General features: G+C 41.1%; 1 protein-coding gene across 1 annotated transcript in view; it reads left to right on the top strand.

Annotated features, from left to right (window-relative positions):
- Positions 1 to 12874, top strand: part of LOC134080630 (NACHT, LRR and PYD domains-containing protein 12-like) — a 135496-nt gene that overhangs the window by 95313 nt on the left and 27309 nt on the right. Inside the window, exons 2-5 of the mRNA XM_062537165.1 lie at positions 5899 to 6038; positions 7070 to 7183; positions 9486 to 9568; positions 10078 to 11926. Coding sequence (XP_062393149.1) covers positions 5923 to 6038; positions 7070 to 7183; positions 9486 to 9568; positions 10078 to 11926 — 2162 coding nt within the window. The 5' untranslated portion in view covers positions 5899 to 5922. The remainder of the gene's footprint in view (positions 1 to 5898; positions 6039 to 7069; positions 7184 to 9485; positions 9569 to 10077; positions 11927 to 12874) is intronic.

The raw sequence follows: 12874 nt of genomic DNA, 5'->3' as shown, positions 1-12874 counted from the left end.
ACAGTTCACTTGGGTTCCAGCACACACAGGTATTGAGGGCAATGAGAAAGCAGACACATTGGCAAAGGAAGCACTTCAATCAGAGGAAGTAGAAGTTCAGGTCTCACTCAGCAAATCAGAAATTAAAACAATAATTAAAGATGGTGTTCAGAAACTTTGGCAGGACGAATGGGATAATGGGGTGAAAGGCAGGCATTTATATGGGATCCAGCAAGCGGTCATAGGCAAGAAAATCACCTCACTGTCACGACAGGAAGAAACTTGGCTCACCAGGCTTAGAATAGGTCACACAGGACTGAACAGTAGCCTACATATAATAGGGAAGCATGGGAGTGGAATGTGCCCACACTGTAGAGAAGCAGAGACTGTACAGCATGTGCTCCTGACATGTAGGCAGCATTGTGAGGAAAGAGAACATCTGAAAAGAGTGACCAACAACTCACTCACACTGAGCAGCTTGTTGAGCCAGCCTGGGAGCCAATCCATAACCAAGGCAGTCATAGAGTTCCTGATAAGGACACAGCTTGCAAAAAGACTGTAGCCTTTTTTGGTTTTGTTTTATTTTGTTTTTATTTTTATTTTTGTTTTTGTTTGGTTTTGTTTGTTTGTTTGTTTGTTTAATCAACACCCTATACTAGTCTTATTCTGAAAGTCTAGTATGATCACACCTCAGTCCTGTAGATGGCGGTAATGCACCAAGCCTGCAAGCCGCCAATAAAAACCACTGAAGAAGAAGAAGAAGAAGAAGAAGACATTCTGTGGTCGAGAGCATTGTCCCCGCCCACTACACCATGTGATTTGTTAGTCAGTGCAGATCCAGGCGACCCCATAGAAGTCTCAGTCAATGTAGCTCTATACTGAGTGTTTTCGTGGATTTATATCGTGGAAACAGTGCAATCATTTTGACTTTTTGTCTACTGAGTTATTCTTGAAAGTAAGGTAACAGTTTTGTTGAAACGCAACTTTGCAAGCTATTTGATGCGGTTCAATAAGTTGGCTAAAGCGCTCGTTTCCTCCATCTAGCTAACTCCAAGTGATGCACGTTAGTGATATGGTGTTTACTAGCTAGTTTATCTCAGCTTACAAATAGAGCCTTGATAGCCTAGGTGACAGCCTAACTGGGCCTACTGAAACATAATCCAAACTTTTGACAGTTGTAAAATGTAACGTTAAGTTCAAATGTGTCACTGTTTGGGAGTAGCCTGCCGTTTGGGAGCTAACGTTATAGCAAGGCAGGTTTTTGTCACGTTCGGTAATTAACAAGTCCCAGTGCGATAACGAACGTCAAATAGCCTACTGTAGTTGGTCTTGTTTGAAAAGGTCTAGCGGAAAACACAACAGGCACCTAGGGCCAGCCGTAGTAAATTCGACCTGGTTTTAAATCTTGGCCTAAGCTAGCTCGCTAGCTAGCTAAGCTAGCTAGCTAACTCCAATTGATGCACGTTAGCGATATGGTGTTTACTAGTTTATTTTAGCTTACAAATAGAGCATTGATAGCCTAGGTGTCAGTTTAACTCCTGAAACATAATCCAAACTTTTGACAGATGTAAAACGTAATGAGAAGTTCAAATGTGTCACATTTTGGGAGTAGCCTACCGTTTGTGAGTGGAAGCTAGCTAATGCCTTTATTAGTGGAGGACGTAAGTTTGAAACCACAACGAACTTACTCTGCCTAACTGAAGGAGGACGTTTCTCCATGGACATCTAGAAAGCAGGAGAGAAGATGACAGAACTAGAACTGGCCGTCTGCTTAGCTTTCAATCAAGGTAAGAACATTTCCCTGCAGTGCAAGGCAGGTTAATGTTATTCAGTTGTGGTGATTAATTGCCTTTAAATTGAGTGAACCATCTATCTATTCAAAATAATCTAAACGTTTCCCCTATCTGGAAATACGTTAGTTTGGTGCCACCGATTCATATGAGCAGTCGTGCAATGTGTGTGTGATCCAAGTGAAACCATACGAGGCTAGAAACAACCATATTTTTCAAACGATTGATTCCTGCAACTAATACATGCAAACAGCATAGGCAGACTGCCTAATCCTAGTTTTTGAAACGATTGAAGATGGTATGAACATAGTTTATCCCTTTGCATGCGTTTGCAAACATGCTCTGGGTAGACTTCAAAACGTTTTTTTATTATTTGATCTGCCATCACTAAGCCTAGTTAAATTAGGCTATAGGCCTATGCATTAATAACCTTGCCTATGATGGACTGAGAAATTTGCTGTCGACGTTAGGCATGAAACGGTAGGCTCAAATTATTTATTTAAAAGACGTAATTTATGAAGTTGTTGTTGGCTTTGCCACGCGTTCGCATCCAGTTTGACGTGTCCGGATTTTCCGATAATGACAGCAATCTCGTGATGGCAATATTGACTTTTAATTTCTGCGCGTGTAAACTAGTCTAGGCTACAGTGCCTGAAGTTAGCTGTGACAGACTAGCCTACTGGTTTTCATAGTTTTAGCCACAAAGCCTGTCTACCCTAGGTCAACTGAATTGTTTAGTTATCACCTTGTCATTTCGCGTTTTTCCAGGCTTATCTCCGTGCGCCCCATGTCATTCAAGACGTCATTCAAAACATATTTCGGGATAGCCATCTCACTATGAGAAAACGTATGACGACAGTGCTAAGAGATTAACACATTGGCATGCTTGGTAAACTTGTCTTGCACATAATATTGAGCTGATTTTTTTAGTGAAAATGGCCTGTAGCATTGTGCTGATGGATGAAAAAAGTCGCCTATTTAAAAGCACAGTTTGAATTTTAATCCTAGCTCTCCATTTAGTGTGTGCACTTGAACAAATGATGTAGCTTATAACAGTAGGGCCAGACATTTGTTTTTAGGAGAAAAGGTGATGGACATATTGCTTTGGAAGGATAGGGAGTGGTGCAATTTGATTTTCTTTGGAACTTAAATATCATCAAGCAACCTCTTCAAACAGCATCAATATATCAATAGGCCTATTCACTATTATATTGTACAGGACTAGAGCTAGAGGACTAAGGGGGTAGGCTATATGTTATCAAGTAGGTCTATATTAAAACATGTAGTCAACATTATAACTTTATGTTGGTTTAAGTGAAAACAAAGCATGTCATGAACTAGGAAAATCCATGGTTCTACATCATTGTTGGCAAAATGATCATGATAGCTGCCCTACATATTTCAGCCATATCTGGTTTAGTCTTGAGTAGGCCTAGGCTACTTTGCTATAAATTAGTCGTAGACTTATTACAATATAGTCTATGTATATCTATATATATCGAGGGCTGAGAACCACAGGGGCGTAAGTGACATTTCACCAACTTTACAATAGAGCCAAAACAAATCTAACTGCTTATGTTCACAGTTAAAGACCTTTGGTTTTTGTTTTTGTCAATCATTTAATATTTATAAATATTTTACTTCTATAATTGTCAGCTAAAAAGAGCTCATCAAGAGCTTTCAGGTGATATAACTCAATTTTGACCAAAATGTTACTTACGCAACTGCCCCTTTGGTTCTCAGCCCTCAATATATGTTATAATGTTTATATGTATCACAGTTTATAAACAGTTCTCATAAAAGTCATCTGATGTTATCATTTAAGGGGTCATTTTTGAAAACTTTCTCCTGAGGGTGCTGGGTATATTTTCCTCTTTTTTGTCCTTTGCCAATCACACCCCTGAAATATGGTGTGAATCAATCTCATTGAGTGCTGTCATTAAGAAAAAGAACAAGGAAACTTGATATGACAGAGCAGCAAACACTCATTTTCTATGCCCCATTCAGTTAACCTAATGATAGTTGCTGGTTCAGTATTCGGCTAAGGTTGTATCAAATTTCCTGGTTCTTTATCCTACAGTGACCTCAAACAACAGGGCTTTGAATTTGTTCACACACACAATTTCAATACTGGAAAACTGGTCTTGAAAGTCCTTAAAAAGTGCTTGAATTTGGCCATGACAATGGTGTACAAAACCTGTGCATGTAAATTTAACGGTCTATCGTAGCAATAACAGCAACATTTTCTTTTATTTGGACTTCGAAAAGACTTTTTATGAGGAACGTTTAAAACCCTTGAACTAATAAAGTAAATTAAGTGAGAGGAAGTGTGCGGACCTTTTACTCTTTTTTTGAACATTTAAAACCCTACAATTTATCTTCGTGGCAGAAGGCGTACTTTAGAAATTTCACAGACAAAATTGTTTTTGCTACCCCATCTTGATGATGGCTTAGGGACTCTATAGTGCCACCTAGCAGATTGTGTTGTGGTTGACGTGTACATTCACGAAAATGAAGCAAATTTGGTGGTTTTACGTGTTATTGGTGTCGCTACTGAAAGATAGAGCTCTGGCCTAGGGTGTGGCTTAAGGACTAAGCGCCACCTAGTTTGTTGTCTGTTGTGGTTGACGTGTACATTCATGAAAATGAACCAAATTTATTGGACTTCTTTCGTATTGCTATCGCTAGTCAGAAAAGGAGCTCAGGCCTAGGGTGTGGCTTAGGGACTCTATAGCGCCACCTAGCGTGTTGTCTGTTGTGGTTGACACATATATTCACGAAAATTAGTCACATTTGGTGGGCATGTGTGTTATTGCTACAGCTAGTCAGGGACAGAGCTCTGGCCTAGGGTTTGGCATAGGGACTCTATAGTGCCACCTAGCACGTTGTCTTTTATGGTTGACACATACATTGACACAATTAGGTAGGCTTGTGTGTTATTGCTACCGCTAGTCAGGGACAGAGCTCTGGCCTAGGGTGTCGCTTAGGTACTCTATAGTGCCACCTAGCATGTTGTCTTTTGTGGTTGACACATATATTCACAAAAATGAACCAAATTTAGTGGGCATGTATGTTGCTCATGCACAGGCACACCAACCCACACATGTTGCTTTGTTAGATTCCGAAATGTCACAGGTCTCCGCACCGCAGGTGCTCGGGCCCGCCATCGCCGCTTGCGGCTATATTTTATTTTTATTTTTTTAAAACACCAGAAAAACATTTCCACGCGTTGCTGTTAGCTGTCAAAAATGGCACTATCAAAACACCTGAAGAGAAAAGTTAACAGCGAAAACAGGATCTTTAATGATGAATGGACAGAGAACTATGCCTTCATCATCCCTAATGTTATTAATGCAAAGCCCACATGCCTGATCTGTAACAACTAACGAGGGTGTCTCTGCATGCAAAGAGTAACCTACAAGACGGCACCACGAAACTAAGCATGCTAATTTAAAAGTTGCGTTCCTAAATAACACGCACGCTATGTTTGAAACTCGTGTTTTAGGCTACTTTTCACAGTTCTATGTTCGTAAATTGCCTGTTTGATGTCAGGCCTGTTTAAAAGAAGTCGTGTTTTAATTATCACCATAAGCCTATGTCCGTTGTTTGAATGACAACATGTGTTTTAGGGACTAGCTTGGAATTTGAGAACCAGCGCTGTCCACTGACTTCATTTGTTTTTGCATGTTGTGCGTTCACGCTGCACCTCGCTGGGTGCTTCTTCACTCGTATTCAGATTAAACAAATAGCTAAGCATTTAGATTGATTGAAATTCTTCTGTTCTGGAAAGTTACGTTTCAAATTAAAGAGCATTTTTGAGACTGGCAGTCCGATTTTTAAAAAGTTTTTTTTTTTTTTTCTGGTTCAAAAGATCTCACGGGCCAGATGTTTTTGCTTTGCGGGCCGCATCTGGCCCGCGGGCCGCCTATTGCCGACCCCTGCCTTACACATTAACACATCAGTTTAAACACACTGCCTTGATCCCTTACACAGTATCATACAGTATTTGTTGTGTTTTGTCAGCTTATCAGAGTGCTAAAAACAAAGATAGCGGTTCATGTTTAGCTACAGTATGTGGTGACCCATTACACAAGAGGTAAAGCTGCATATGTCTCATGTCCATTCCCAGAGAGACTCTCCCACTGCTGCTAGGATGAGTGTCTCTCAGGAGAGAGAGGAGGCTGCAGGTCCCAGTAAAACACCCAGACCAGAGTCTGCAGCACACAGCTGTGTGCAACAAAGCAGCAAAGCAACACACTCTGATGGAGGGTAAGTGAATCGAATAGAATAGAATAGAATAGAATATATACTTTTTTGATCCCGTGAGGGAAATTCAGTTCTCTGCATTTAACCCAATTTAACCGAATTAGTGAACACACAGCACACAGTGAACACACAGTGAGGTGAATCACACAACCCAGAGCAGTGAGCTGCCTGCCCAACCAGCGGCGCTCGGGGAGCAGTGAGGGGTTAGGTGCCTTGCTCAAGGGCACTTCAGCCGTGGTGGACTGGTCGGGGATCGAACCGGCAACCCTCCGGTTACAAGCCCGATGCGCTAACCAGTACACCACGGCTGCCCCAGGTGCCACAGATGCAGTACACATCATACTTGTCCCTACACCCTCTCTGTTCTCTGGTGCATTGGTGCCTCATTGTCTGTGTTTGGAATCATTTGGTGCCTGTCTGTGTTGGCAGTAAACGTGTAAACTGCACAAATGAATCCAAATGTTCATGGGAGCAGCAGTAGAAAGAGAATAGCAATAGTGGACATTAGACTGATAATACCATCACTGCAAGTTGCCTACACTGCTGTGAACCTTTTGGAGTTGTGTGTTGGTGTGTGTGTGTGTGTGTCTGTGTGGTGCTGCAGTTTCCCACCAAAATGCTAGAAGTGGCAAACTGCCATGTTTTCATTAAAATGTCATGTGCCATTTTATTGCTTAGATTCTGTACAGACAAATAGACAAACTTTATTCTGAGAGCTTTGTTATTCTAACAAACAAAATGTCTGTGATGATTAATGTGACATCCAGCTTATATTAGCAACACACACACACACACACACACACACACACACACACGCAAATACAGCCCCCCAGCCCCACACACAATAAATAAGATGGATAAGATAAAAGGTGAATGCAAGAAGGTATAACTTCTCATCCATGTCAAAGTAAAGGTCTAACCTCTTCCTAAATGATGGACACCATGTAGATCTGTATGTGTTTAGAGAACATCATGTGCTTATTTACTCAATAAGTTGATGTTAATCAGTTTCTTGTGTCTCCTTATGTAACCAGCCCACAGACCCACAGACCTCCATCTCCAGTGCCCAGCTGTGTGTCCATGAAGAGTGATGCGTCCATGGGTAATATGCCCTACTTCAGCAGTGAACCAGCTCCATCAGGTCTAGAGTGAGTAGTTATCAGTCTGTAGGCATGTCAGTCACATGCAATTTAGTTATCAGTCTGTAGGCATGTAATTCTACAGACACAGAAAGACACTGACCCAACATTGACCCTTTAGGCGCCAGAGGTTTTTTCCTAAAACGTTTAATTTTGACATAATCATTTCAAAAGGCTTTAACTTAAATGTGATAAGAGATAGAGAATTTCTGTAAATTAGAGAAATATTAAGGATGGCCCAAAGTTTATGTAGGGGTTAAATGTATCCAACTAATTTGCATATTATGACGTCATAATGACGTCATATGGTGGCGGGCATCCAGATTTTTGAATTTTCATGATTTTTAAAAATATTATTATAAAAATATTAACATTATTATTAATGATATTTTTGCTGACAGGCATACACATCACCAGGACATGAAAACATAAAACGAACAAACATTTTACTATACTGAATGGTCAGGGAAATAGTAAATCATCATAGGCTACTAATAGCAAGATGATGAGAATTATGATGACTGTGAATTTATGTAGCAGGCCTTTTGCCGTAGAGATAATGAATCCCTATTCATCCAGGTGACACTTCTTGTAGTGTTTCATGGTGTGGTACCTCTCATTGCAGGGCACAACGCAAAGGCCCACCACACACTGCCACTTTGTGGGTTTTTTTGTGAAGTTTTTTTTTTCGTTTTTTTTTTAGTTGACATACACATCACAAGGACATGAACACACTAAAAGAACACACATTGTGCCATACTAAATGGTCAGGGAAATAGTAAATCAATAGTGTAAATAATGAATAATAAATGGCAAGATGATGGGAATGCACATTTCTGTGGCAGGCTGTTTGCTGTAAAGATAATGAATCCCTATTCATCCAGGTGACACTTCTTGTAGTGTTTCATGGTACTTCTCATTGCAAGGCATAACATAAAAACCCACTCCACACTGCCTACACCTGTAGCCTATTTTGTCTGACGGCAGCAATTAGATCTGCCACGCGCGCCGGCCGAGTGGAGAGAACTCGCATGGCTATTGTCATTCTCGTTACGACTGCACAAGACAAGGCTCCACCACGTTTACCGTCCTTGCGATTATGGAGAAGCACACTGTCACTGTCGAGGGAGCATATGGCTAGCGCGATAAAAAAACAGTCCCCCGACGCCACTCTCGTTCTCCACACAACTAACATGTCTGCTAACTGTTTCATGGTACTTCTCATTGCAAAGCATAACATAAAAACTACCCCACTCTGCCTACACCTGTAGCCTATAAGTGCCCTTGCTCGAAAATGTTGTATAGAAGCATGACGTAATTCTGAGTCAGGGACGTAGTTTGACATGTCTGCCAACTAGTGGCAGGGAGTTTGAATGAAATTTGACACCCTATTTGACCAACTCGGCCGTTTTATCCAGTACGGCATCTTGTCGAGTTAACTCGACGGTGGCGCTGAGAGGGTTAAAAGTGAATGCAAAAGCTCATAGCTTTGCATCTGTTGGATTGTCTAGTGGTTGCATTGTGTTTTAGTTCTAATGTCTGAATTAAAGAAGCTCATAGCTTTGCATCTGTTGGATTGTCTAGTGGTTTGGGTTGTGTTGTAGTTCTAAGGTCTGAATTGAGGATGGTCATTGACGCTTGACAGCTGGATCAGGATTGGCGATTAAATGAAATTCCAATTCTAACTTATTATTCAAATTTAGTAGTAGTCTGGTCCTTCTGTCTTTTGTGGAATGGATTCTTTAAATCTCTATTTTATTCTGAAAACAGATAAAAGTGCAGATGAAATAAAGGTGCATAGTGCACATTGTAATCAGTAGATTATCTGAGGAGCAGATAGGGGGGAATTCTCCCCTTTGCGAGTAAATAGCACGTAAGCTTTTTTTTTACGCCTGTTGTGCACCTGTGTTTTGCGCGTATTCTGCCATACCAGGTTATGACACACCCACAGCGCAAATTCGAAATCAAGGCGGCCTTATGAAAGAGGCGTGATTTATTTTAAAAAAAGAACCAGACTAATCTACCACCTCCTTAATTTATGTTGCTATGAAAACGTGGAACGTGGACTTTATGAATGCCATTTAAATCCAGAAGGAACACCAACCAGTCTTTGATTTTGAAAACGTATGCAAGGTGAACTGAATAAAGAACTGGCTACAGTAAAATTATGTGTTATCACATTAACAAAGAAATTGTTTCACAAAATGTTACTTTTGCTTTGACGTTTGTTTATAAAGAGTAGTAATCAGTAGATTATCTGAGGAGTCATTAGTGCATTAGTCCAAGTGTTGTTTGTCTGATGTCCCTGCAGGTTAAGGGCTGAACTGACCCAGGATCTAGGACCAAGGAGACACCTGCACACTGGACATACACCAGCCAGAAAGAGGGAACTAGGTGAGTGTACATTTTGGATTTGATCAGGTTTTCTGAAAAGTAAAGTAATGGTATCAAACTGATCTCAGGGCCTACATTTCAGTGTGGGATTGTGGGTATGGCGCTTAATTTGGTCAAGTGAATGCGGAACTTGAATCAAACTGAATCCCAGGCAGACACACACACACACACACACACACACACACACACACACACACACACACACACACACACACACACACACACACACACACACACACACACATACACACACGCACGCATACAGAACCGCTTCTTTCTCCCTCCCTCCCTGTGTTATTCTGCTTGTGAGGGACTGAACATTTTAAGCCCTGTGAACAATAACAAATATCACTATTATATCATATTTCTTTATTATTATTCATTAGCACATTAATAGTGCTTGTGGATGTAGGCCTATTTGTAGTGAGTTTGTGAGAATTAATGGATTATTTTTTATTACTGACTTTTATGATGACTTTTAAATTACTTGTTTTGTAATTTGTAAACAGATGAGGACCTGAGGAGAGTTATAAAGAATCACAAAGCCAGTTTGAAGAGGAGGTTTGAGAACATCTCTGAAGGCATCATCAAACCAGGAGCTGAGATACTCCTCAATAAGATCTACACAGAGCTCTACATCACAGGAGGAGAGAGTGAAGGGGTGAATAAGGAACATGAGGTTTGGCAGGTAGAGTCAGCGTCCAGATCTCAATCCACAGAAGACATACCCATCAACTGCAACGACATCTTCAAGCCCTTACCTGGACAGGAGAAGCACATCAGAACTGTGATGACCAAAGGTGTTGCTGGTATTGGAAAAACTGTCTCAGTTCAGAAGTTCATTCTTGATTGGACAGATGGGGTAGCCAATCATGATGTAGATTTTATGTTTCCCCTTTCTTTCCGTGAGCTTAATTTAGTCAGGGATCATAGGTACAGTCTCCACAGGTTCCTGCTTGACTTCCACCCTGAGTTGAAGGAGCTGAATGATGGTGAAGAATACAAAGACTGTCAGGTTATGTTCATCTTTGATGGTTTGGATGAGAGTCGGTTGACTCTGCACCTGAAGGAAAAGAGTAAGTTGTCTGATGTGAAACAAACATCATCAGTGAATGTTCTGATGACGAGCCTCATTCAGGGAACTCTGCTTCCCTCTGCACTCATCTGGATAACCTCACGACCAGCAGCAGCCAGTCAGATTCCTGCTCAGTATATCAACCTGATAACAGAAGTACGAGGATTCAATGACCCACAGAAAGAAGAGTACTTCAAGAAGAGAATCAGTGATGAGAGTCATGCCAACAGTATCATCTCACACATTAAGGCATCCAGGAGTCTCCATATTATGTGCCACATTCCAGTCTTTTGTTGGATTGCAGCTACTGTACTTCAGCAGATGCTGGAAAAGAACATTGAAGACATTCCCAAAACGCTGACTGAGATGTTCATACACTTCTTGCTCATCCAAACCACAAGAAAGGATCAGAAGTATCAGAGTGGATCTGAAACAGATACAAAGAAACTCCTCAAATCTCAGAGGAAAATTTTACTGAAGCTGGCAGAACTGGCTTTCAAGAATCTAGAGAATGGCAATCTCATTTTTTATGAGAAAGACCTGAAAGAGTGTGGCATTGATGTCAGTGAAGCTTCAGTGTACTCTGGCATGTGCACTGAGATCTTCAAGACAGAAAATCTAGAATCTCAAAAGAAGAAGGTCTACTGCTTTGTGCATCTGAGTGTCCAGGAGTTTCTGGCAGCTGTGTTTGTGTTTCACTCGTATTTGGCTAAGAAACTTGAGGCATTAAAATGCTTCCTCAGTGAACAGGAAAGAGATGAACTCAATCCATCATTTTTATCTAACGTTGTATCAGCATTTGGAGGACAAACACAAGACAACTTACATGTTTTACTTAAGAGGGCAGTTGATAAGGCTTTGGAGAGCCAGAACGGACACCTGGATCTCTTCCTTCGCTTCCTGATGGGTATTTCTGTGGAGAGAAATCACAAACTTCTGCCAGGTCTACTGAGCAACACACACAACAGTTCTCACAGTATTAGGGAAACATGTCAGTACATGAAGAAGCTCAACAGAGAAGGTCTCTCCCCTGAACGATGCATCAATCTTTTCCACTGCTTATTTGAAATGAATGATGATTCCATGCACAAAGAAATTCAGACACTCTTGTCATCACCAAAGAACATCAAACAGAAGTTATCTCCTGCCCACTGTTCAGCACTGGCCCACATGCTTCTGATGTCTGAGGATGTGCTGGATGAGATTGAGCTGAAGAAATACAACACATCAGATGAGGGACGCAGGAGACTGATCCCAGCTGTGAGTTGCTGCAGAAAGGCACGGTGAGTTTCTGATGGAGAGACAGTGCTAATTATAGTGACTAAATATAATGTTGAAGTCACTAGTCTACTGCCACCTGGGGTGAACCCAGACTAACCTGTTAGCAATTTTGAATTTTGAATTTTTCAGTCTGGAAAGGAGCCCATTGACTTCTAGTTCCTGAATCACCAAAAATCTAGGACTGTTTTATTTCTTTACAATTGAGTAAATAGCTACCATAAAACTAAAATTACCAACAAGATGTGCTTGCTGCACTTCTGAAATGGATGTGGTAGATTGTATGTTTGATTTCATTGCTGATTACGTCTCTGAAAGTCAGTTGGAAACAGGCGTCAATGGGATCTTTTTCAGACTGACCTGTCCTGACCGGTTCACCCAGACTAGTCTACTACCAATCTAGGCTGACGGTATAAAACCTTTAAAGATGCCTAGAGGTGAAATAGTCTTGTGTGAACATGCCCTTCACTTTTTTATGACACCGTTTTATTTGAATGAGCTTTTGCAAACATGCCTGGTGGACACTTTTTCATTTGAAGAATTGAGAAATCTTCACTACAGGATTGTGGTTGGTAGTGTGCCACAAAGAGCCTCTTACGTTAAGAAATTGCTTATATGTATACAGTTCAATTCTGTCCTCTTATAACATTACAAACCGCTCAGGTGTGTAGGTGCATGACTGAGTGATTTGCAATTTTGCACATGTGCACTAGTCTTGTGCAGGTATCAGGGGGTTGTGGGTGGGTGAGTGTGTTTGTGTGATTGGGCAATATTTTATCCTTTCTTATGTTGTTATGCAGTCTTGCTGAATGCAAACTCTCAGAGAAGTCCTGTGGAATTGTGGCTGCTGTTCTACAGTCACCAAACTCCCTGATAGAGCTGGACCTGAGTCACAATGACCTGGGAGATTCTGGAGTCCATCTTTTCTCTAAGGGACTGTCTAGTCCCCACTG

Source organism: Sardina pilchardus, chromosome 1, assembly GCF_963854185.1.
Source record: "Sardina pilchardus chromosome 1, fSarPil1.1, whole genome shotgun sequence".
NCBI classification, from domain to species: Eukaryota; Metazoa; Chordata; class Actinopteri; order Clupeiformes; family Clupeidae; genus Sardina; species Sardina pilchardus.
The sequence above is the reverse complement of the archived record's forward strand: the minus strand, read 5'-3'. Positions and strand labels throughout refer to the sequence as shown.